Genomic DNA, 24,770 nt, shown 5'->3' with positions numbered 1-24,770 from the left:
TGTCCTTTAATAATGTGTTGCTTGAACCTGTACTGCATTCTGTGATTGCTGTTTTCCTGCTGGACAGAATGCAGACCTTATTCTGGTAGACTTTTCAGCTACAATTAGGTGTGTAAGTGGAAGATTTGGTGCATGAAGAGAAATCTTCAAGTGGGAGCAGAGACCAATGCTGCTGAAATCTGAAATGATTCACAGCTCTTTTTTTTTTTTTTTTTTTTTCCCCAGAGATTTGGACCAAGCAAGTATGGAAGCGGTGGTCTCTCTTCTCGCTGGGCTTCCATTACAGCCTGAAGAAGGAGATGGTGTTGATTTGATGGAAGCCAAATCTCAATTATTTCTTAAGTAAATAGTGACTTTTAACTATTTTTTACTATACAGTGGCTCCAAGTACATGCACCATATGATTACTTTTACTACAAACTGTTTTTTTTATTCCAGCTGAATTAATTTAATTGTCCAAAGTTACCTCATACATTCACCATTTCACCAATCTGTCTCCTATGTTTATGGAAACATGTTTGTTTAGAAAACAATTATTTGGTTTGGTTTTGTTTCCCCTTAAACATAGATATATCTTTAACTCATGGGAGAGGAAATAACTGGGTTTGAAATTATATTTAACTGTAAAGGCCCACCTGTGAAATTCATTTTCTTGATCTGAGGAATTTGTATACATGTTTCTAGAGCATTGCATTCCTGTTGTTTCAAGATATTCTTAGACAATGTAGACAGTATTACAAAAAAGATTATTTGGCACACGCATGGGATTTTTTTTTTGAAGGCTTATGGTTTATTTGTTTTTGTATGCAAATCTTCATAGTGTTGCCTTCATATAATCTTTCAGTGATCCAAGTCGTTATCTTTTCCTTTAGATATTTCACCCTGTTTATGAACCTTCTAAATGACTGTAGTGAAGTTGAAGATGAAAGTGCACAAACAGGTGGCAGGAAACGTGGGATGTCCCGAAGACTGGCTTCGCTCCGGCACTGCACTGTTCTTGCGATGTCAAATTTACTCAATGCAAATGTGGACAGTGGTCTTATGCATTCAATAGGTAATGTAATTGGAGAAAACTGTGTGTAATTACGTATTCCATTTATTTTTACATGTTTTTTTAGTTGCTTTATTGGATTTTTTTTTTTTTTGCTTTTTTAAAATGAGGCTTGGGCTATCATAAAGACCTCCAGACAAGAGCTACATTTATGGAAGTCCTCACCAAAATTCTACAGCAGGGAACAGAATTTGATACGTTAGCAGAAACGGTGCTGGCAGATCGGTTTGAGAGGCTGGTGGAGTTGGTTACGATGATGGGTGATCAGGGGGAGCTTCCTATTGCTATGGCTCTAGCGAACGTGGTGCCTTGTTCTCAGTGGGTGAGTTGATTCCTGCATTTTATTTCCTATATTTTTTGAAAATAATAAGACTTGAAATAATTAGTGCAAACACTTTTGAAGTGTAACGGTGCCCACCAAAGTGAGATTAGACCTCTCTTTTGTAATAGTTAGCTTTTCTTAGTATATTCTCAAAAAATGTATTCAGTTTTAAGAGATCTTAATTACAAATGAGTTTTATTTTAAATTTTAGTTGATGTCTAAGTAATTTTATATGCAGCTATTATAATGTATTTGTTTTGATTGACGTTATTCATTACAGATTGTGTGCTGTAATGCAGAAAAACAAAACTATTTGCTCCTCTGTGGAGATTTTAGCAAGATTCTTTGTTATACAGCAGAATAACTGCTTATCTATCTGGACGTTCTGAAATTGCATGATGAGTTATAATGAAAGAGACTTTCACACAGTAGCATAGGGAAGATTTAAGAAAAGGTTGTGTGTGCTTAATTGGATATTTACATGCAAATAGCAAATGTAAAGCGTTAGTACAAGCTTTAACTGGGTGCTCAGATGAACGTTTCCTTGATTCCTTCCAGGATGAGCTAGCTCGCGTTCTGGTCACACTCTTTGATTCCCGGCACTTGCTCTACCAGCTACTTTGGAATATGTTTTCAAAGGAAGTTGAGCTAGCAGATTCCATGCAGACACTCTTCCGAGGAAACAGCTTAGCTAGTAAAATAATGACTTTTTGTTTTAAGGTATGTTATCTAACCTTTCTTTCTGCTACAAATCATGTCAACAACAGGAACGGTTTAGTAATATGAAAATACAAAGCTAACCATCTATGGTGTCAAGCATTTGAGAAAATGAGTTATATGGAAATAGTACAAAGTTTAAATTTAAACTCAGTATAAATTAGTTGTACGTCTCACTGACATCTCTTGAAAATTTAGGGAGTTTTGTGTTTAATGCTTGATGAAATAATTTTTGTTGATGAAAGTAATTTTGTAGATAAAAAATACCAATCCTTCTGGAAATAACCTTTTACCAGCACTGTCTGGCTCAACTCGTTGGGCTTAAGTTTGCATTTAGTCCCTTTGAAAGCTTCCAAAGTAATAAATGTTTCGTTTCTCGGTCTGTGTGCTCTGTATTGTGGAAGAATCTGACTGATTGCTTAACAAAAACATATGTAAGATTTGTAGGTTTGAAGACAAACATTACTAGATATTTATAAGATCTAACTTGGTAAAAACAACTAAATACTTGTACAGAGTTCAGTTATTTTGAAATCCTAACCTATGTAATCTTTAGTCATAGTAGGTCCCTTAAAACGTATGTCCACCTCAGTAATGCGGTGACCTTTTACTTAATGGCCAATTTAAAGATGGTGAGACAAATTGCAAGCTCTTGTTTGTGCTTTCACTTCAGTATAAAATGTGATGTACTATACGGAGATGGGGTGTTGAGTCACTGTGCTTCAAGAAAGATTCTCATCTATTATTATGGTTATTGAAGTGACCTATAGTTTTCTCCAGGTAGTTAAAATACTTGTGGAAGTTGACCACAACTATGTTTTAAGAGTCTGTCTAATACCAAAACAAATGAAGTGTTTTCAGGTTGTCGTAATTCACACAATTTTGTAGTTTTCCTATGGACTGCTATTTTAACCTGGCCATATATGTTGGTTTTCTTTTTTCAACAGGTATATGGTGCTACTTATTTGCAGAAGCTTTTGGAACCTTTATTAAGAACCGTGATCACATCCTCTGAATGGCAGCACGTCAGCTTTGAGGTGGATCCTACAAGGTTTGAGATTCAAAGGGGGGAACAAATGTATTTATTTATATACTTGTCTCCCAGTCATCGTGATTCCCTTTTCACTGTTGCAAATATTTTTTCTCACACTTTCGTGCTTTCTGCTCCGCATTCCTCTGGGCACATTCATTGTATCTACGTTTGTTAGACCCGGGGAGAGTTTACAGAGCTGTCCAGTGCAGTGAGATGAGTTCTGCTGCACGTTCTCCAAGGCCTGAGGGCTTAGAGCCCTTACAAACCTCATCTGCTTGCTACTTCATAACTACTTCATACTTTTGTGTAGGCATAAGGTGGCATTCTCCAGCAGTACCAGAAGGCATCTGGTTTAGGTCATTGAATTAGTTACAGAAGCAGGATGGAATGCATGCATGTTGTTTGCAGTTTTTTTGTTTTGATTTCTCATGTCACTTCAAGACTTGGATTTAGTAACTGTTAACAACTATCAGTTGTTTTGACTTTAATTCTTAGAAAACTTTCATCATTCTTCTTATAAAAAGCTTACCAAAAAGTAGGCCGCCTTTTTAATAGTTTAGCTCTCAAACATCTGTCTCTTAATTCAGGAACTGCTTTCAGAGAAACCATCAGACTGATAGTGCAGACCTCTGGAAGTGATGAATGCTTGTCTTTGTATGGAAGAGAGAGTCCAATGTAGCTGTCTGTTTATTACTGAGTTTTAAATGACCTTCTACTTGTGCAATTTAAAATATTGGTGGTGAAAGATTGTAAATGTACCTATAAAAATTCTGTTTACTTTGTGGAATAAGGTTACTGCTCAAAGTACAAGTACAGATAGTGGGATTTGTTTGATTTCCAGTCTTACATTTATGGATCTGTTTCAGGCTGGAGCCTACAGAAAGTCTTGAAGAGAACCAGCGGAGTCTCTTGCAAATGACAGAAAAATTTTTTCATGCAATCATTAATTCTTCTTCGGAATTCCCTCCACAACTTCGCAGTGTGTGCCATTGTTTGTACCAGGTATGCCTGCAGTGATTGCCTGCCCCTGAACTTTGGGGTTTGTTTTGTCAATTCTGACAGCTTGGTCTGATAACGGGTGCTCAGTGGGTATTCCTGAGAGACTTCTATCAGAAGTTTGGTGAATAGCAGGGATCTGAGCTTGAAGACGAGATGCTGCTTTAGGACTTGAGCTGGCAGTAAGGAGGTGACTAAAATATTTTCTTTTTTTAAGGAGTTGTATCACAGCTAAGAATTCAGACCTAACAATCTCAGTGTTTTAGCATCTCAAGTGGGAGACCAAAGATAAACTATGGAGGTAATGGTTATACTCACTTCTATCAGTTTGTCATACAGCTCCCTCTGTAGGGAAGGCAGCAAATAGGGAACAAAAAAAAAATCACTGCTACTTGGACACCAGAATGCAAAACTACATTTTGAATATAAAAACACAGTACTTGTTCACTTTTTATTTCTGATTTAATTGGTCTTGTTTAGAGTTAATTTATTAACTTCATACCTTTGATCAGCTTCATCAGTATAATAGCTACTTGTGCAGTTATTAATATTAAGTTCTCTGCATAAAAATAGTGGCAAATTCTTCAAGGGTATTTCACCCCTGCAGTAAATTTTTCCAAAACTGACTCTTAAATATCTTACCTAAATCACTGCTCTGGGAATAATATTTACAGGTGGACACAACCTCACACTTTACATCTTTGATATGAGAACAGGTTAAAAGGATTATAAAATACTTGTGAATAAATAAATTTTAAAAACAACAACAAAAAGCAATAAAGTTGTATGGGCTTCAGTAAGACAAAACTAGCTGAAGTCCTGATTTCTAGAAAGCATGACTAGAAGCTGATTGTAGTGGAAGGGAATAAATATCTAAAATGTTTTGGCTGTATTTAGCAGAGAGCTGTTGTAGTTACGTGTGCTTCCCTCAATAAGCTCTTTTACAGGTGAAATCAAGACATTACAGCATGCAAGCTTTATTCTGATCTCAATGTAACATGTCTCTCAATTAAGATCTGAAAGCAGGAGTTTGCTGTGGACAACTGTAAGCAAAGCCATAAACTTTTACTGGAAGGGTGTCCACTTGCATATGATTTGGTAAATAACACTGACCTTGCAACTGGAATGCTGCAGATGCTTTGTGCTTTGAGGATGATTAGGCAGAGGGAAATTGTTATATTTGAAATGTAGAATGATAACTGGAGTACATCTTAGTCTATAAAGTAAAATACCTTCCTACTGATACGGGCAACGTGTTCTCCTGGAGTTACCATAGGGTTGCCTGCCAGATGCCTGGAGTCTGTTTTGTGTAAAGGGCTGCTGTGCTTTGCTTAAATGGGTGACCAGATGTTTTTCACATACACAGTATTGATAAATAAAGCAAGTAAACAGGAGGAAGAGAATCTGGAAGAGACAAAGATAAATAAATTGATGGAATTCTCTTCATGATGTGAATTGCAAAGATTGAGTTTGTGGCTTGTGGCTGAAGTTACTTTGTGCTGTCTTATCAACTTTGCAAAAGAAAATTACCAAAGTGGGACTGTTCCTTTGTGTGTTTCTGGTTCGAACATAGGAAACCTGTAGAATGCTCCTGCTGCTTGTGGGACCTGCAGGGAATATAGTCTCCAGTCCTGGAGGAGAATGTTTCACAGGAGAGCTGTGCACAGCAGTTTGTGAGCTGTGAGCCCTGAGGAGTTCTAGAGGAGCAGGTGTGAAGTGAAACAAGGAAAACAGATTTTCTGAGCCTTGTTTGGAAGGAGGACATGCAAAGGAGTTATCAGCCTTTGTGGATGTGGGAGATAGTTGTAGAAAGTGGAAGCAGACACAGAGGAGAAAAAAACCTTGAACTAATTATGAACTGTCAGAAAATATTCTGTGCAGTAGGTACTGCTTGTTTTTTGTAAGTGAATGCTGTGTTTGCATTGTTTCAGTAGAAGTGATAATTTGTTTCTGAAACCAGATGATTGCTGGTCTTCTCCAAATCAATCAAACAAACAAGAGTGAGAAAAACGAATTAGCTTAGCAGTGACACTCATCAGGTATTCTCGCTCTGTAAGAGGTCTGTGGCTAATTTTAATTAGCGTGGGAACATTATAGAAACAGAGATGCTGTATTTCATTGGACATTGCAGACTGCACTGGCATGTGCTGCTTTTACCAGAGCAGATTCCTAATAAGCATTTTCACCTGGACACACACAGCTAACTGCTAGTTCTGCAGTAACTGCATCACATTCACACTTGCTTGTTTTCAGGTGATGTATGTGCTGGAATGTTATGTGGACGAGAATGAACTGATTATAGTCCCTTGTACAAAGAAATGGTGCTGACTATTTCCTAAAAACATAGAAACATACGGAATTGAACACACAAACAACGTGATTTTTCTTAATAAAGAGAGATGGAAATTTTAGTTCCTTTAAATGAAGTAACGTGATGGATAGAGATGGATAAGACTGCTTCTGAAGTTAACTGTTTCCTTCTGGAAATTATACAAAGTTAAAAATTTGGTAAATGCACCATTGGTTATATATGAAAAGGTGTTGAGTAACTTCGAACTCTTCAGTTGGTTAGTCTCACTCGTTTGCTTTTACTCTGTCACGTTTTCAAGCTACAGGAGTTCTCTTCCAATTCTTTTCTTCTCTGATACTCTAAAGATTACATGGACTCTTGGTGTGTGCTTGATCTCAAACCACCGAACACTGTAAGCTTTTCTGTTGATAGAGCTCCAACCATCTGGTGATGCTAGTTTACTGTTATGGCCTATATGGAAGATGGAGGGTTGAGCTCCAAGAGCAAAATGTTCCTTTTTGGAGGAGAGCAGTAGAAGGCAGATGTGCTGTAGCTTTGCTCAGATCCTGATGTAAAATATGGGAGAATGTGATGCTTTGTGGTGGGTTGCTTTGCCTTGAAATTAACATAATCAAAATGAATATCTAGACTATCATGTAGACCTGCTTTTTTTTTCCCTCCATTTTTCACAGAAATGTGTTTATTGTTAGCGTTATCAAAGGCATAATAACCGTGATGAATCACGGATCTAACCAAATTGAAGGACACACAGAGAAACGTTGGGAAGATTTTAAACTCTAAATTTATTTTAAAAGTTAATGCGCATTTCAAAGGTATAACACTTTGTTGTTTGTACTATTAAAATTATTTGGGAATGGTGAATTACATCTGAAAGCTGAATATACAACTTAATGCCCTATATTGTGTATCATGAACACTTTAATGTGGTTTGACTTTTAATCTAGCCAGAAATAGTAGAAATGATTGAAACGCAACATTTGCTTGTTTTATATTTAGTGCTTTGTAAACAAGATTTAATTAAAAACAAGTGGAATAAAACCTCCATCATCAGTCTTTAGTTTATATATTTCATTTTCTGTTGGTTATGTTTGTTACATTTTACTGTGCAATTTACGTACAAGTCAACATTGGTTTTTTGTTGCTGTATGTAGTTGGTGCTGTGACTTGTTTGTGCTCATCTCTGTTCTGTAGGCAACTTGCCACTCTCTTCTGAATAAAGCTACCGTAAAAGAAAAAAAGGAAAACAAAAAATCAGTAAGTTTGGAGACCTTTTTACTAGCCATTTCTTTCAACCCACAACAGAAATCTTTTGCTGTTTGTTCAAAACATCTTCACTGTAGTCTGTTTGAACTCACTGTGAAATCATTCTACTAATTCTGGCACAAAATAGCTTTCATTTCAATTAACACTGGAATTAAGTTATATTTAAAATATTCTCTGTGTGCCTATCTGAGTAAACAAAAAGACATTTTTAACATTACTTCTTAGTATGTAATATTCTGATTCCTTTACCTTTGCCATCTTCAAATTAAAAAAAGAATGGAGAAGGAAAATGTTTTCTTTGGTTTGGGGGAAAATCTGAGTCTGTTTAGTTGTTGTAATGCTTTAGTAGGTAACGACTTCAGCTTGCATCCTGCCAGAAGAACAGTTAACTGATGAATTGCTGGAGAAAAAAAAAGCTCCCATGACTTATTCCAGATTTTTTTTTTTTGTTTGCCTTGTGAGTAAGCACTAAAATTTAGCATTTGTATTTATTTACTTAGAGAAGACAAGCAGATTTCCCATTGCAACTGACTTACTGGAAATTGTGATGAAGTGATGTCATTAAAAGCTAAGGCTTACCCTTTTCTTTAACAGCGACTTCAAAACATATTGTAAGAATAAAGCTGAGCAGAATGAAAATTTAGGCTTTTATTAAATACTCCCTTACATTTTGCAGTAGCTGAGCATAACAGTAACATGTGGAAATACAAAATCTTTCTTCAAACTAATATTTTGCAAGAAGATATTATCAATAATTGATTCACAAGATAACTGTGAATGAAGTTGCTACTGAACCATAGTGATTCTTGATATGTTATGTATGTGCTAATGGCTTTATCTGTTTTAAAAAGCATGATTAGAGATTGCTCTGGTTTTGGTTTGAAGTATGAGAAACTGGGGAGTATTTGTGTTCTATGTAAACAATTTAACTTTGCATATGAAACTGCTAATTTTGTTATGTGGAAACATAGAATCAGATTTATTATTATTAGCTGTTAGTTTTACAAAAATATGTGTATAAATATTGAATTTTTTTTATGACATTGCCCACTCAGCTTTGGACCATTCTGTGTTTCCTTCTTTGGCAAATCTGATGAGATACGATGGTGACGGAGAGTATTTCAACAAATATCTCCTTCCCTCAAATTCAGATTATTCCTGAAACTTTGTTTCCTATGTCACATTGATGGAGAGGACCCTGAGAATAAAAGTGAAATACTTATGCAAATAAAAAGATCTAAGAATCTGAAAAGAATTATCCATGTTTCTGTGGAAAACTGCATGCTTGAATACAAACATAAGGCATTTGTCCACTTGTCATTGGCTGGAGTTAAGTAGTCAGTAACTTGGAATTTTGTGCTCAGAAATTGACCCCAGCGAGAAAGTTTGTATGAAAGCTGAAGTAAACCTAGCCTGTGTCTGCACAGCCACCTCTCCCCTTCTCTGCCTTCCTTCTCTTTCTTGATTGTCATGCAATGCAAGACCTATCAAGGCAAGAGAATCCTACTCAGCTTTGAGCTTGGCTGCTATGGAAAGAATACGCAATGTGGGACTGCCATACGAGACTTTTCTCCAGTTGCTTTCCTTTAATGCAGATACATTATTTGTAATTCTCGGCTTTGTAGGTTGTTAGTCAGCGATTCCCTCAGAACAGCATTGGGGCGGTCGGAAGCGCCATGTTTCTGCGGTTCATCAACCCTGCGATCGTCTCCCCGTACGAGGCAGGGATTTTAGATAAAAAGCCTCCGCCCAGAATTGAGAGGGGACTGAAACTGATGTCAAAGGTGAATCAGCTTGTATCTTTATTTGGCCGTATTTCATATTCTACCTGGAATAATTCTCTTCTTCAGTGGAGTGACGTGAGGAACGTTTAGTTAAACTTATTTTTGAGTAGCAAAGATCATGTTTATTTGAACTGCAGCTGCCTTGCTGCTTTTACACGTCATAACCTTGTTTGAAAACGTTATTTCCAGAGTAGAGAGAATATGCTGATATTGATTAAGTTCATACCAGTTCTAAAGAAGTGACTTTTTTTTTCCCTGTCTTGAATCTCAAGATTGATAGTTTAATGGTTCTGTACTTCTGAGACCTTTGTGCGTTTTTAATGTTGAGAAATGGTGATTTTCTTTAAATAAGCATATATTATTGCCTTTATGCCTAAGTGAAGTCTTATCCTAATATTTATAATAATGTAAAAGAAGATACTTCAAATTAGTTGTCTTGTGTGGCTTTTGTTTGTTTTGAGGTTTCACAACATCTAAAGATAGGTATTTCTGGTAGTGGAGTTACACTGGCTATCAGCAGTTTTGACATTAAGCCTTTCTGTGCTCTTACCTGTTTTTTATTGTTATTTAGATACTTCAGAGTATTGCCAACCATGTCCTGTTTACAAAAGAAGAACATATGAGGCCTTTTAATGACTTTGTGAAAAGCAATTTTGATGCAGCTCGAAGGTAGGCCCTTTGGAAACTTCTGCAAAGGATCTTTATTGTGTAAACTGTAAGCAGAGATGCGTTCTTATGGCCTTTTAACTCATGCCTACGTGACAGATTTCCATAATATGTTTATAGCAATCACTTGTTTTCATTTCTAGGTTTTTCCTTGATATTGCGTCCGATTGCCCAGCCAGTGACACCGTCAATCACAGCCTGTCTTTCATCAGTGATGGCAATGTTCTTGCTTTGCACCGCTTGTTGTGGAACAACCAGGAGAAAATTGGCCAGTACCTTTCCAGTAATAGGTAAGACTTAAGAATGCCATGAAAGGAACTGCTAATTGGGAATGAACATTTGGAATTTGGAATCAGATGTTTTTGTGGTTAATATTGAGAAGAATTTCATAGATGGAAGTCTGACTTTGGGAACTTCTTTTTTTAGTTTTTTTTCCCTTACTTACAGCCCATTACTGGGAAAGGGTCTGAGGTGTTTGGACTCTTTACTGCCAGCTTTCTGTGCACTTACATAATTATATCTCGATGTCTGTCATATGTTTGTAGAAATAACATGTAATGCATTTCTCTCATTATTTCTCTTATAAAAAAAAAAAAGTTTTCAAACTCTAAAAAAGAAAATATAGTCTCTTCAAGATAAGGGAGGATACTGGGCAAAATGCTACAGGAATTACTGAGTAAAGAAGGACCTATCTTATAAGAAATTTGCTGTTTCTAGGGACCACAAAGCTGTTGGAAGACGACCTTTTGACAAAATGGCTACTCTTCTTGCCTATCTGGGACCACCTGAGCACAAACCTGTGGCAGATACACATTGGTCCAGTTTAAATCTCACCAGTTCGAAATTTGAAGAATTTATGACAAGGTAATGAGATTATTGTGGGTTTTTAGTCTTCAGCATGTTGAGTAATTTAAGTAGTTATTAAACCTGCAGCTTTCGTTCTGAAGGAATGTTCAAAAAGTTGGTTTCACACACACCTGCTATGGTTGTAAGTAGATTTTAATAATTGAGGAACCTCAGTAGCTTTTGTGATTTAACAAAGGTTCGAGATTTTATGAACTTAATACTTCTGTTTAAAGATGCAAATGGAGGGTTTGGGTTTTGCTTGTTTGTTTTTGGTAAGGCAGTTGTGGAAAGTTGATGTCATGTTCTACTTCTTAGGCATCAGGTACATGAAAAAGAAGAGTTCAAAGCTTTGAAAACGTTAAATATTTTCTACCAGGCTGGGACATCTAAAGCTGGCAATCCTGTTTTCTACTACATTGCTCGGCGGTAAGGAATCTTTCGCCTACCCTGTCTAAAATAAACATGCAGAATCGAAAGTATCAAGTGTATATGTGAAGTGACACAAACAGGACTCTGGAAGTAGCTTATCTGCTAAATTTTGGAGACCATGTTTTTGAACTGTGATCAGAACTAACTTAGAACTGTCATAGTTCTTACACCCTGGACTGCATGGGTACCTGTAGAAATATACCTGAAACTTTAAATGAATTTTATTTATTTTTTCACTGTTTGAAGTAAACCACATTACTATTTACCCTCCAACCACATTACTGTTAACCCTTTATCAGTGATTATGACATCTTCACATTATGAAGTATAAGATGGAATAACAAGTTAAAACATGAGATACAGTTTCTCAAAAAAAATCCCCCTATCCCATTTTAAAGAGTAATACAAGTACTTAGAAGGTTTGTATATAGTGAACACCATAGTGTTGCTTCAGTTATTCATAACAAGTAGCATGCTGCAATACTGGATTTAGGAAGAACATCCTAAGGTTAATATTAGTCAGTTTATGATCAAACAAGTACTAATTCACTCTGTTTAAATCTGTGTTTGAGTCAAATGAAATAAGGCTGCGAAGGTGCTACTACAGTAAGAATGCAAATGAAACTTGGTATTTTAATTCAGTTATTAAATAACGACCTTTTAAAATCTGTGAATCTGTGAGGACAGCATGTTCAAAGCAGTATCCATAGAAACTGAGAATGACTTTAAGTACTGAGCACAGACTTGTTAACAAAAGGAGAATCGTGGTGCTCACAGCCAAGCGAGAGGCTGCGTCACTGGGCTCAGTGCTGGTGCCTTTCCTCTCGGCACTGTTGGTGGTGCCTCTGCTGTACCCCAGTACTGCTGCTGGGTCCACGTGGCACTCAGCCATGCTGTCAGGTCTTGTGGATGCTGCTGAGGTCGGGTTGTCGCATTGCCTTTTGGTGCCCCTGGGTTCATGGTTGTGCTTCTGCTGCTATTGCAACGTGACTTTTGCTGGTACTGCTGGTGGGTACAGAGCCATGCCAACACAGCTGCCCAGCACTGCTCCCGACGCACTGTTTGCGGTTGCTTTGTCTCCTCCTGGTGCTTCTGCTGCTGATGGAGTGTTTGTGTGCTGGCAGAGGGGTGCTTGCTGCTGTACCGTGTTGGCGGGTGCGCAGTGTCAGAGTGATGGTGCTCCTGCTTGTTGATATGAGGCTGGGAGCAGCTTTTGTGGTGCCTGAGCTGGTGGCTGTGGCCTGCTGCTCTCTGTGAGGCCTCTTCCAGTTAAGTGTTGTGAGCTGGAGTGAACTGTCAGCAGAGCCTCTGAGTGCACGTGGCGAGGAAGGCATTTCTTGGCAGCATATTCTGTTTGTATTAAACAATTTATGTAAATGGTCGTTTGGGTAGGGTGATCATAAGGTGGAAAAAAAAGGAAGTCTGACATAGTTCATCCATGTGGATTGAGAGCAAAGTGCCCAAGCTTCTTGTTTGTTGTGCACTTAATGAAGGAATAGTAAACATAAAGAAGCAGTCACTACATAAATTTTGTTTTCGTTCCCACTTCTCTCTGAACTGTTTTTCAACAATATATTGTTCTGAATTAGAACCTACATAAGAAAATGTATGTAAGTTAGGCTTTCATTTTCCTTTATTTTTACTTGGGGAAATCAAACCTTATGTTTGAGCACTGCATCTATGCTAGGCAGCAGAGAAAACATGAATGATGCCTTAGAGGTTGAGCTGTGATACAACTAGCAGTAAAGTGAGTGTATCGGGCGCCAGGACTGAAACTAGCTCACCTAGCTTGAGGTATTCCATTTGTTTTTAAGTTCTTTTTTTTCCCTAGAGGCTCCTGCAACTAAATGCACACGTGGTTACAAAAGTTCAGCTAAGGACCCATTTTTAATCGCTCCATCATGTAGGTGACTGGCTTGTTGTGAACACTTAAAATTGTGTATTTTGGGTTATTCTGAAGTTGGTTTCTACATAAGCTTGAAAAAGGGTATGGTGTTCTTGGGACAGCATGGTTCAGCTCAAATAAATTTGTTTTTTAAAGCCTGCAGGTTGTTTCAGACAACGTAACTAACTTGAATGTCAGTAGAATTTTAAAGACTACAGGATTCTAAACTAGGTATGCTGCTCTCAATAGAAAAAAAAAATTAACATTGAAAATACAGGAATAAAAATGGATGTTTGGAATCTCTGATGTTCTCCCAGTTGTTGTGTTTGTTCACTGCTGTAATTGAATAAGCTTGATAAGTTGTCATCCGTCCGTGGCAAGTGAGAAGGGTCAGCTGGGTCATTCCATACCTCAACTCCTACCTGCATTTATTGCTCCTTCCTTCAGTTCTGTCAGAGGCATTTTGGAAACTGCTTCTCTGAGACTCGTGCATGTATCCATCATGAGGAAAAGTAGTCTCTTTAGGATGGAAAAAAGCAGAATGTATACTTTCAGAAATACTTCCGTTTTTCAAAATAACCAATCCTTTTGTTGAGGAAAATGGGTTGGAACTTGTTCTCTCTGCCCTCCTCCATATCTTACAGAAGTTATATTGACTATATGACAACAAAAATAAAAATACATCTCCTCTACATTTGAATAAATATGATTTCTGTTGAAATATATTTAAAATTGCTGTTGTACCCTGGCATAGTTAATTTTGGTGTGAGTGAGCCTGTTGAAATGAGACTTTTTCTACCTTTCTTCAAGTGAGATGCTTAGTGAACACAAATAGATAAGTGAAGCAAACCCTGAATACTTGGTGTCTGTACTTGGATTTTATTCACCTTCTCCTTGCTTTATCTGAGAAAACATGTAATCTTTAGTGTCATTAAGTGCTGATTGTGATTTGGATGTCTGATGCTCCTTGGATAAGGTGCCAGCTCTGTGTGAATGTTGTATACAGGGGTTTGGGAGAAATCTGTCCAGGTTTGGGCAAATTGGTAATGGGCCAGAATAAAGCAGTGTGTGAATCATGAGGCTGGATGGCACCTATTTGTCATGCCAGTTACTATTTATTGCCTTTACCACCCTTTTTATTACTTCTTCTCTTGGGCTGCTATGTAAGCTGTGGTTTCTTTCCACGAGGCTGCTGTTCAAACCTAGCAGGTGGGACCTCTTTTCTGCCTGACACTGCAGACAGGGACGTGGCTGAGTGGTGTTCCTTTGGGGTATTGAGCCAGATGTCATGTTTTGAGGTGTGAAATGTGGAAAGGCTGTTCAGGTCTGAGCTGCCAGTACATCTGAGGGCTTGCAGCAGGCAAGTTTTCTTTTTTAGCTTAAAGTCTTGTTGCTAGGGCATTGTTGAGTCATTTCTCTGACATATCTGGATCAGTTTATATCCTCTTGTGCTGTGAAATTTAATCTCTTCTGCCTTTTTTTTTCTCTGTGTTTTGTTTCCTGGATAACAACCAGACTTCCAAAGCCAGTGCTCTCTGTCTTCAATCCTTGCACTGTTACTACAGTGGTCGATACACCAGTATATATTGATCCTGAAGTACTGCCATTAAGTGTTAAAGCTGCTATCTCAGACTAATTAATAGGAAGCATGGGAACAGAAACCTCAGAGTTGCTTCACACTGCAGCTGCCTGTGCAGCAATTTCAGCCTTTTGAAAGCAAACATATTTCTGCATCGAGCCGTGCTGGATCATGTCTGGAGCAGCCTACAGATAAAGACAGCAGCATTTTCAAAAAGACTGTGGAATGTTATATTGAAGTGTTAGATAGTCATTTTGAAACAAAGAATTTCCTGAGGATGGGTTATGGTATTTATATTTATCGTGGACTGAGTGCCCTGCCTGTTAGAAGCACAGCAAGCTGTTCTGCAGCACTCACATCCATGCGTGTTGATTTTATTTCAATCTGACTGTGCTGTTGCCAAGCAACAGGTGCCTGCCTCCCACACTGCCTGCCTACTTGTGCTCTGTTATCAACTCATTTGTATTCCAGAAAAGTACAAGGGAATCCAAATTTAATCTGCTTATTGGAGGCAGTCTGACTGAGAAGCCCTCTTTGCTTGCACCGACCAAGGGCGAGTTGTAGATACAGAGCATGGCCATAGAGTTTGCAGGGAGTGCCATCTCACTTCCATACACATCTGTGATTTCCTCCCTCCCCCCACCTCAGTCAGTGGATGCCTTCAGTAAACTGCACAATCCCATTTCCATTTCCAAGTGTTCATCAGCTTGCTTCAGACTTTGAAGCCTGGGAAGCACATCGTTCAGTATGGGACTTGGTTTTTGCCTTGAATAACATCTGAAAAAGCAGGATTTCCCAAAGGTTTGTTGTTCACTGAGTAGTCTAATTGCAATTGGAATGTTCTCAGAGTGTTTAAAAGTTAATTCCATGTTGGCTTTTTGCATCCAGTAGGATTTTGCTGAGCCATTCAGCACAGGATGCCAAGAGACGTGTCATGTTTCATGTAATTCTTTCAACATAATATAATTCATTTAAGGTGTTTTAGTCACAGCACCTCATTTTGTGATCTCTGTCTTACCTTTCAGTCTAAGCTGCTTTAAACTGTGTGGGATGACACCATATGAATGAGATAACTCTAGAAAATGCCTAATTCTGAACGCAGTAGGTTGATGCTGTTTTAGAGCCAGTCACAGTACTTGACAAGTACAATTCCTGTCCAAAGAGGATGGCAGGCCATGGCATTTTTTTTATACAGATGCTGCTTACTGGAATTTATCTGTTTATATCAGATTATATGTGGAAAATATCTGGAACTTGTGCAAGTGGGGAACTCTTTCAGAATTCAGATGTTGCCATTTACTAAATGCACTTCTGCACATGTTGCTCATAGTCTAAGTTCTCTAAATTTTGACTTGGATGACAAGTTCCTGTGTACCTTAAGACACCTAGGAAATATCACCAGCATGGACTTTTTGTCTTAAAAAGCTTTCTGTTCTATTTAGCATGGAGATACTTTTTTTTTTTTTTTTTTTTTCCTTTAAGATGAAGAAAAGAGTGCCTTCTCTGGTGGGTAGACATTGCTCTTAGGGGGTTTGCAAGTTCTAAATGGTAAGAAGCAGAAGGGTAGGCTATTATTATTTCAGCAGCAGAAGGATAGGCTATTATTATTTCAGCAGCTTATTAATAAACATTGTTAGGGAAATTTGAGTAACCAAACAGTACTATTTGATCATCCCGTAGTTTTTCTCTTTAAGGCATAAAGATTGAGCCAAATGCCCGCTTGGAATAGATCTGTGTAATAAAATAGCATCTACTCTGTACAGTTACCTGTCCGCAAGATAATAGTGAAAAGAAACACTGTCACTAGTTCATTTCAATACAAACATAGCTTTATTTTTACTTAAATGCCAATGAAATAACTGTACAAATTCATTGTGCAACATTTACAGTACTGTTAGAAATTAAAACACATTTCTGATTATAGAAATACAGTTCACAATTGGAAAGTTGTGATTTTTCTGATACCAGTGGTTATAAATGATCTACAGCCTTGACTGATACCTAGGAGAAATAGGTAAAGGACTGCAGTCTTGGTATTGAGGTTTTCTAGATTTTGTGGCACCTTCGTGCTACAATAACTGGAAATTAAACGGCCTGAAATGTTTGGAAAATATTGAATAAAGATTTGCAATATTAAGTGAATAATACTCTTACAATTAACTTGTTCTTCGGTTTTCATTTCATGCTGTTTGCAAAACTTCATCAGTAGTATATCAAGTACCTTTGCCACATAATTTTCCTGGAGTGGTCAGAACCATGCGTGCATCTACTTCTACTTGCTGATGGCGCGGATGTCAAGGAGAACAGCATTCGTGCTCATCGTTGGGAGGCTTTGGGCATGTTCATTGCCATGGCTTGAATTAAGTTTTAAGTCACAAGATTCAGGAATTGTTTAAATGAGAGCTTTAAATGAACTGCTCCATTGATGCGTTACATAACTTGCATTTGAAATTGGCCAGTATTTTATTTTATATCAAAAAGTAGTTTGAAGAATTCTGGATGAATTTTGTTGTAATAACAAGTATTTCAGATGTTTGATTGTAAGTTAAGCTATTTGGTTTTGTTAATGTATGTAGATTAAAGCCCATGTTATTGGAAAATGTCATGGCATTGAACATGTCGCGTTTTCCTCTAACTTCTATCTTTTTTTGTTTTCTATTATGGAGAGCAAGGAATAACTTGCCTGCAATTCTAAGTCAAGGCAGAGCAAAAAGAGAGATCAGCCCCTACCACTCTTCCCATGCTGAAGCTGGACCATGTTAGCTTCTCAGTTGACCCCCTCTTAGTAGATAGACACGATGGCATTGTCATATTTAATTCCTAAATTCAAAATGGTTGTTCTTTAAAATATCCTAGTACATATGAAGCAAACATAGATATACATGCTAGCGATTTTTCTCAAGAATTACTTCTGATTAGCGAAACAACTAGGTTTAGTTTCTTTACATTTTTCCTTCCTTATGCATGGCATCATAAGTTACAAAGAATCTGTGCTGCTATAGTACAGGAACTGCTCACCAGCAAATCAAGCAAGACAATGCAGATATGATACAGGACTTCTGTTTTTTCGAGTTGTTTAGTGACAAAATAAGACAATCAGTACTTAAAATTCTGTGCAAGTAAAATTAAAAATTTAAATACAAAATAAGCACATTTTAAAAAACAAGATCATAGGTTAATTTTACTCAATTAAGTCATATTAAAATAAGTAGCAGCTTAGTATCGAGACATTAGTCTGCACTTCTTTAGGAACTGTTATTTTCTTTAGATCAGTCAGAACTTCATACTTCTCATGTTTTGATTCATTGTTTGACCTGAATGCCTTCCCCCCAGCTGTGTAGCACGGGAGTAACCTCAAAGAGCACGAGCTCCTAGCCAATGAACACTGCCACTGCATTAAGCATTACAGCATAAAACAAACTTATCTCACAGATGCTCGCTTTGGAGGGCACGTCAGTGTTCAGAATGCTGGTAGTGGCTTCCTCTCTCCTTAAGGTAGCAGTTGTGCTTTGAGGCATTCTGGAGTAGTTTGTTGGCATTCCACTGGTAATACTAAGAGTCATTGGAGTGGTGGATGATCCCGTTGAATGAGTCAGGCTTGAGTTCACGTCGGTTGAATCTTTAATGTGGATGGTGTGCGTGGCAGCCGCTTCGTAAGCGCTCACCTTCCTGGTTGTCAGCTCTTCAGGGTGGAGGAGCACGGGCCGCTCTGTGCTCGTGAACAGTACTGTCTGGCTTAACGAAGCCAAGGTAGTAACTTCCTTAGCTTTAAATTGTTTATGCATTTTTGTCATTTGGGTTGGTTCAGCTGCCGCTGGAGAGGTAGCAGCGTCTGCTGCCTTCATTCCTTCAATCATGAAGCTGGCATCTGGCGCGGCGGCGGAGGTCGGCGTGATGTTGGCCCACAGCATGGACTGGTCGGCGCAGGGAGCCCCTCGGACCCTGGCAGTGGTACTCTGCACCCATTTAAGCAAATAAGAGATACTTTGTTCATCGCTGCAGGACCATGGGTTGTTGTATAGTGTTACTACTTGCAGCTGAAAGAGCTGATCAAAAGCTTTGTCAGGAATGTATGTGAACTTGTTGTTGTGTAGGTAGAGACTTGTGAGGTGCTGTAATCTCACCAGCGTTCCTGGAAGTATCTGAGACAAGAAGTTATTGGATAGATCCACTGTCTCTATGTTGTAGGGCATGTTGGTTGGAACTGTCCAAAGTTTGTTGCTGCTGAGGTTGAGAAACCTGAGACTGCTCAGTGTGTTGTTGATCAAAACGGCTCTTTCCACCATATTCCTGGAAACATCCAGCACTTTAAGGTTCCACTGGTAAGCTGTGTCAAGTTTCTGAAGGACTTTAATGTTGTTATTTATGGCATATAATTCCCACAAGGATTTGGGCAGATGAGCAGGAACATTCTTGAGCCAATTATTTGAAATATCAAGAGTCCTTAAATTGCTGAATCTCGTCAGCTGATGATCAAGATCTACGAACTGGTTAAATGACAGATTTAAATATGTAATGTTGTCTTGGAGTCCATGTGGCAATACTGTTAAGTTTCTGCCTGAGCAGTCCACGTTCCTGTTGTTTCCTGAGCATGTACAGTTAGAAGGACAGATACCCAGAACAGTGGGTATGAAAAACAGAAGGACCAGCAGGCAGGTAGATGCTTTCAGTATCTGGTGTTCCATTGCTGCCTACAAATAAATATACAAAAATGACACCCTTTAAATCCATGTAACGTCTTTTATTTATTTGTAAGGGCTGTCTTTGCAGTGATCAGTTGCAGCAGAAATTGAGTAAAAATATCAATAAACCCCTTTGTGGCACGGTCCTTTTTGTAATTGTTCAAGAGAGACTTTACAAAGCATCCCTTCAGAGCCTGTCATGTTGTCTGGCAGAACGAGACTTGTTTTTTCATCTGCCTTTCCCCCTCAAGCTCAAATGAGGGCTTTCTTCCGAAAATGCAAGTCTCTTCCAAACGTTATACAATGTCTGCTTCTTGTTTTTAGTGATTTCAAGCCTATATTATGTTTGGAATAATGTGTTCTTTTATACAGGATGAAAAAATGGCTGTCAACTGGATCTGCTTTACAAATCTCTGCAGTAATGTAGCAGAACCCCCCCATACAGGCATGCTATTTGCTTAAGTAGAATTGCTTAAAATACATCTTAAATTGTTAGGAATTTAGTTGGAAACCCAAATTCTGCATTCACAGTAACATGCACATTAGTACTTTTCCTTATTATCGTGTCAGTTACATTCCCAAAGCTGCTAACACATGTTTGAAAGCTGAATTAATGTTAGTAAGAAATCTCTGACACTGCAGCAAATTCCTGGTGCAAGCATCTCTCATCAACTAATAATTTCCTTCTTATTTCAGTCTCTACTTTTGTAGTAGGCTTTGTGATTAAAAACAGAAAACACAAACTTACCGTAATGTCTTCTGCAATATCAGCACATTATTTCTGTGAAAGATTTAAGCTTAGAGGTCGTCTTGTTCTAGAGAGTAGCTACAGTTGCTGTCTGTGGATTGTGCTTGCCTCTTCAGCTGCATCGTATTGCTGCTAGCTGGGGCTCTGCAACCACCTGATCTGCACTACATTGGAGGACTGCAGAGCTGTCGCTGGTGCTGACTCAAATTTATTGCAAAGCATACATATCCAATAAAATAGTTGGGTTTTCTAATTTGAATCACTTAACTTCTTTATGTATTTGTAGCCGTGATACTGCAGCAAAACATTACACATAAAATTTTCTTAGCTTAGCATATGAACCCATTTAAATGTTTATATTTTAAAAGTCTTGTAAGTTGTGCTCTTTTCTGCCTTCATTTAGTCTCTATTCTAGTAAGAAAGGTTAGTGTTAATTTAGGTTTCCTATCTTGAGCTTACTTAAGCTGCCCTGCCAGAATATCTTTTCCTAATTAAAAATCCTTGGTTTTGTGCTGCTTGGATCAGGCTGTCTCTGTGTTGTTGGGTTTATACCCAGCAGCACATACTGCAGGAATTTGCTGCTTTCTCTAGGAAATCCTTATCTGCTTTTCTCCAAACAATATGGCAAGGGTATGCATAGTTTGTAATTTATACATTTGTCACATACAAAATATACGCATATATTTTAACGTGGTGCAGTGCATAAAGCCTCAAAGTCTTTGAGCATCCAGAATGCTGTTCTCTAGGCATACACACTCATACATCTCATATAAACCATAAGAAAAAGAAATAGTAAACATCTTTTCCTACTCTCTCTGTACATGCAGCAGTATTGAGTTGCATATATCCAACTTCAGACATAATTTTTAGTGGTAACTTTAAAAATGTAATGTCCACTGTAATAGGTACAAACAGGTGGCCTATGTGACACCCAAACGTATATTCCCTCCCCCAACAAACTCAAGGCTGCAAGTTCTTTGTCATTTTGCAGAGATGTCATGGAAACCCAGCTTTAGTATCTAGCAGCTTCTCTCTACAAATCTTATCTTTCTACAAATCTAGGCATTAAATGCCAGTAAAATATGCATGCTTGTAATTTACCTCTGAGAATTCCCTTCAATTTACCATCAAATAGTTAAAATAAAAATGCATGGTTCTGGACAGGGCAGTGAACGTCTCTCGTACTTGAGGCCCAGAAAGGATGGGCCCAGCTGGGCATCTGGAGTTAAAGGAACCTGCAACCTAGACAACTGTAAACCAGTTCTTAAACTTTAATAACATTGAATCCATTCTGCAAATCCTGCTGAGAGGAAGAAAAGAAGAAATTAGTAAACATATGCAGCTAATTCTGATAGTCGTCTGCCTCGATGTTCTGTTTGTTTCATCCACCAAAACCAAGTGTCTGGGTAGAACACCACCTTTTCGTATTTCATGTGTTTGGAGCCGTGTCCTCTTTTTCACAGCCACTGTACTACCAAAAATATGCTACAATATTACTGAAAAATAAACCAAAATAATGAGAGTTTTTACAGTATGCATTTCATCAGTCTTTGATCTGGACTGCTGCTGCTGGAGGATTTGCTTTAAATACCTGTCATCCTCTGTTCCCAAGTGGTTCCTCCATCTGACGCAGAAGATAGACCTCTGTATGAGGCAGTCTGTATGTATGCATGCCAGAGCATTTAGACTGTTTTGAATTAGAAGCTTTGTATCTAAGCAGATAACCCTGTTATGCTTTAAGCAACCAAAACATCTTCGAATTAGAAAGCTTTATTAAAATTAACTTGAATTCATTGCGTTCATTTATGTAGTTTAATAGAACAAACCTTTGCAAGAAGCTCTGAGTCCCTTTAAAGTTTTACTCTGCACATCCATCTGTGTGTTGCATGTACTGACACACAGAGGTACACACGCAGTTTTCTGCAGTCTCCAAAATCAGGAATCATTTGTTATCTGCACAGTGGAGTCACTATTAGGCCATGCAGCGGGCACCAGGCGTGCTGTATTCTGCCACCATTTGTTTCAGGCAGAATAGAAAGGGGTTCTTCCCTTTTGTGAAAGCTGACGTTGAGAAATGCCGGGGAGCTGTTGCTCGTGCTGCGGTCTCACTGTTCTTGCCTGTGTCAACTTCTCCATTAGTCAGTTGTTTGAAGAGTGCTTTAAGAAAAATGAGAAGCATTTTGGAAAGTTATTTTGGCAATCTACTGAGGATGTTCTGGCTGTGGCAGAGGTTCACAGATCTCTTCGGTAATTAGCTGCAGCGGTGGGGGATACGGCTCCTTCACTTCCGAGTGAAGTTCCCCTTGCTGGCCAGGATCCGAGGCGTGCTGCTCGGCCGGCTCATCGAGCTCAGTGAGCCACGCAGGGGGAGGCGGCAGCTCGGGGCCCTCGGCGGGCTGTGGGCACAGCGCCTGCTCTGGGCTCGCTGCTTCTGGGCCGGGAGCCGTGGCGGTGGCGGAGCAGCTGTGCTCTGCCGGGGGCTGCTGCCTGCTGGCGTTGCCGGCCGTGCTGTTGGGTGGTTTCTGCGGTGCGGGAGGGTCGTGCCGTATGGGTGCTTCTTCTCTTAATTTCCAAGGCAACATAAATAAAACTGAGGAACGTTTGGTAACCTGGCTGGAGTCCATAAAGATATCTGGGGTGTCTCCGTCTGCAAACGGAGACTGACCTGCCCAGTTTGAATCGGCTAGCGATGGCTTCTTGCAGCATTTCCATAGAACAATCATACTGATCGCAATTACCATACCGACCAAAATGATGCCCACTATCATTGCTGCAACCCAGCTCCCGTTGGTGGGCTCTATGTGTGCTTCAGGCAGCTGTGGCAGTGCTGTCCCAGCAGTCAGCACTCCTGCAGGCTTCTGCATGCTGGGGCCGGTTGTTTGCAGTTGGTACGTGGTAGATCTGTCCTCTGCCGGGCTGCCGGTGCTGGTATGCACAATGCTTTCACTTGTGGAAACGTTTGAAGGTATTTCAGTGGAAAGCGATTTCCAAATTTCTCCACAGAAGAGAATCAGTATTACTGTGCTGACCATTTTCCTACAGTCTGTTTAAATACGTCTCCTCCTACATCAAGAATAAAGTAAAACACATTAAATCGAACCTGAAGTGACACTACTGATACCAGACAATTTTATAGTTAGAGTCTAAAAAAAATAGGCCAGATTAAACTTGCATGTTTTTTGTCACTTGTATGGTCAACAGCTTTGTCACTGATATCAACATCATGGTGGGTTTTTTTGTTTTCCACCTTCTCTGAAAAAGGTGTTTGGAGAGAAGTGCAAAGTGTGTTTCAAAATAACTTTTATCTATCACAGAAATGATTATGGATGTGAAATGAAATATGAAACACAGCAGTACTGACAAACAAGAGTAAAGAAAATTGCCCTACTTTATACTTGAAGGACTGAGAGAAGCCTAGAGATAAGCCGAGACCTGGGTGAAAGGTTCTTTAAGGTCTATTTCCTGTTCTTCCCTCACTTCCGCAGTTAAGGTTAGAGTGTAATAATTCTGCAAAAGTCTCCAAATATTGCAACTATAATGGTTCAGAACTCCAATATTTAACTGTCTTTGTAAATAAACTCCTGCATGGGGGAAGGTTTTGTACCAAAGGAGTTGTGTTAACGTTAGGAGGTTGGGATGGAGCAGACTTTTTTTCCTGTACTGCTCAGAGTTCAGGTTTCTGAACTTCTGTGTGATGCATGTCATTAAAAAACAGACACCTATTGTGATTTCTACCTGTGAAATTACTTTGTGTGTTTTGAGATAATTTGTGATCACGCTGCTCTTGTGAAGCTGCCCCTGGAACCTCAGTAAGTGTAACTATAAAAGTCAACTTCAGATCCAACAATGCAAACACGTGTGAGCAGCAGAGTAATGCTTCTAGAGATCACTATCTAAACTGTAAGATTTAAAACGGATTAAAATGACACCATTTTATTTTCTTCTGCTCAAAAATATATTCTGTTTCAAAATATATTAAAATGATGCATATGTGTAGAGTTCATGATAGTTCACAGTAGCAACACCTTAGGAACTAGATGGAATGTCTGCATCTTCCAGATACTACAGGAACTTTGAACTAGCTTAGGAAGTGCTGTACAAAGTGCAGTTCATTTAAAAATAAATAATGCAAATATTAAGTCTTTACATTTTTAATTTGATTCTTACCTTTGTCTTCTGTCAAGCAAGCATTCTCTTCTTTTTTGTTTGAAGCCGTGAGAGGACAGACTGTGCTAGGAGTCGAGCAGCTCTGAAATGGCTTGTCTCACGTTGAACAAGTTTCTGCAGCTAAAGAGGAAGTTTACCAACACTTGCTGCAGGAAGTGTCAAGAGTAGGAGGATTACTAAGAAGCTTAGCTCAAGGTTTGCATGATTTAAAAGCAAACTTTTCAGCTCAATTGTCTTTATAAAGCTCAGACATTTAGGAGGCCTTTGTTGGGTTTGTGTCTGTTATGTAGG

At 38.7% G+C, this 24,770-nt stretch overlaps 3 protein-coding genes across 6 annotated transcripts in view; 1 reads left to right on the top strand and 2 right to left on the bottom strand.

The window, feature by feature from the left end:
• NF1 (neurofibromin 1) overlaps nt 1-24,770 on the top strand; it is an 82,709-nt gene that overhangs the window by 28,821 nt on the left and 29,118 nt on the right. For 2 of the 4 annotated variants that reach the window (XM_085240909.1, XM_085240908.1), the window contains exons 25-36: nt 226-342; nt 873-1,054; nt 1,162-1,373; nt 1,932-2,093; nt 3,038-3,141; nt 3,990-4,125; nt 7,622-7,684; nt 9,319-9,477; nt 10,049-10,146; nt 10,287-10,433; nt 10,861-11,007; nt 11,305-11,415. In XM_085240909.1, coding sequence (XP_085097035.1) covers nt 226-342; nt 873-1,054; nt 1,162-1,373; nt 1,932-2,093; nt 3,038-3,141; nt 3,990-4,125; nt 7,622-7,684; nt 9,319-9,477; nt 10,049-10,146; nt 10,287-10,433; nt 10,861-11,007; nt 11,305-11,415 — 1,638 coding nt within the window. The remainder of the gene's footprint in view (nt 1-225; nt 343-872; nt 1,055-1,161; nt 1,374-1,931; nt 2,094-3,037; nt 3,142-3,989; nt 4,126-7,621; nt 7,685-9,318; nt 9,478-10,048; nt 10,147-10,286; nt 10,434-10,860; nt 11,008-11,304; nt 11,416-24,770) is intronic. The other 2 variants (XM_085240911.1, XM_085240910.1) reach the window with 1 other exon arrangement.
• Nucleotides 16,750-19,576, bottom strand: OMG (oligodendrocyte myelin glycoprotein). The gene has a single exon (XM_010721985.4). The coding sequence runs from the start codon at nt 19,565-19,567 to the stop codon at nt 18,254-18,256; it is 1,314 nt and encodes a 437-aa protein (XP_010720287.1). The 5' UTR covers nt 19,568-19,576; the 3' UTR covers nt 16,750-18,253.
• On the bottom strand, nt 19,621-24,618 carry EVI2B (ecotropic viral integration site 2B). Its single transcript, XM_010721986.4, has 2 exons — nt 24,480-24,618; nt 19,621-23,375 (listed from the first exon to the last, which is right to left on the bottom strand). Exon 2 carries the CDS (start codon nt 23,342-23,344, stop codon nt 22,514-22,516), a length of 831 nt encoding a protein of 276 aa, XP_010720288.1. The 5' UTR covers nt 23,345-23,375; nt 24,480-24,618; the 3' UTR covers nt 19,621-22,513.

The sequence above is a fragment of the Meleagris gallopavo genome, chromosome 21, assembly GCF_905368555.1.
Source record: "Meleagris gallopavo chromosome 21, MGAL_WU_HG_1.1, whole genome shotgun sequence".
NCBI classification, from domain to species: Eukaryota; Metazoa; Chordata; class Aves; order Galliformes; family Phasianidae; genus Meleagris; species Meleagris gallopavo.
The sequence above is the reverse complement of the archived record's forward strand: the minus strand, read 5'-3'. Positions and strand labels throughout refer to the sequence as shown.

What these genes read in the sequence shown, in the direction of transcription:
- OMG (XM_010721985.4), bottom strand. Translation starts at nt 19,567, where the DNA reads ATGGAACACCAGATACTGAAAGCATCTACCTGCCTGCTGGTCCTTCTG.
- EVI2B (XM_010721986.4), bottom strand. Translation starts at nt 23,344, where the DNA reads ATGGTCAGCACAGTAATACTGATTCTCTTCTGTGGAGAAATTTGGAAA.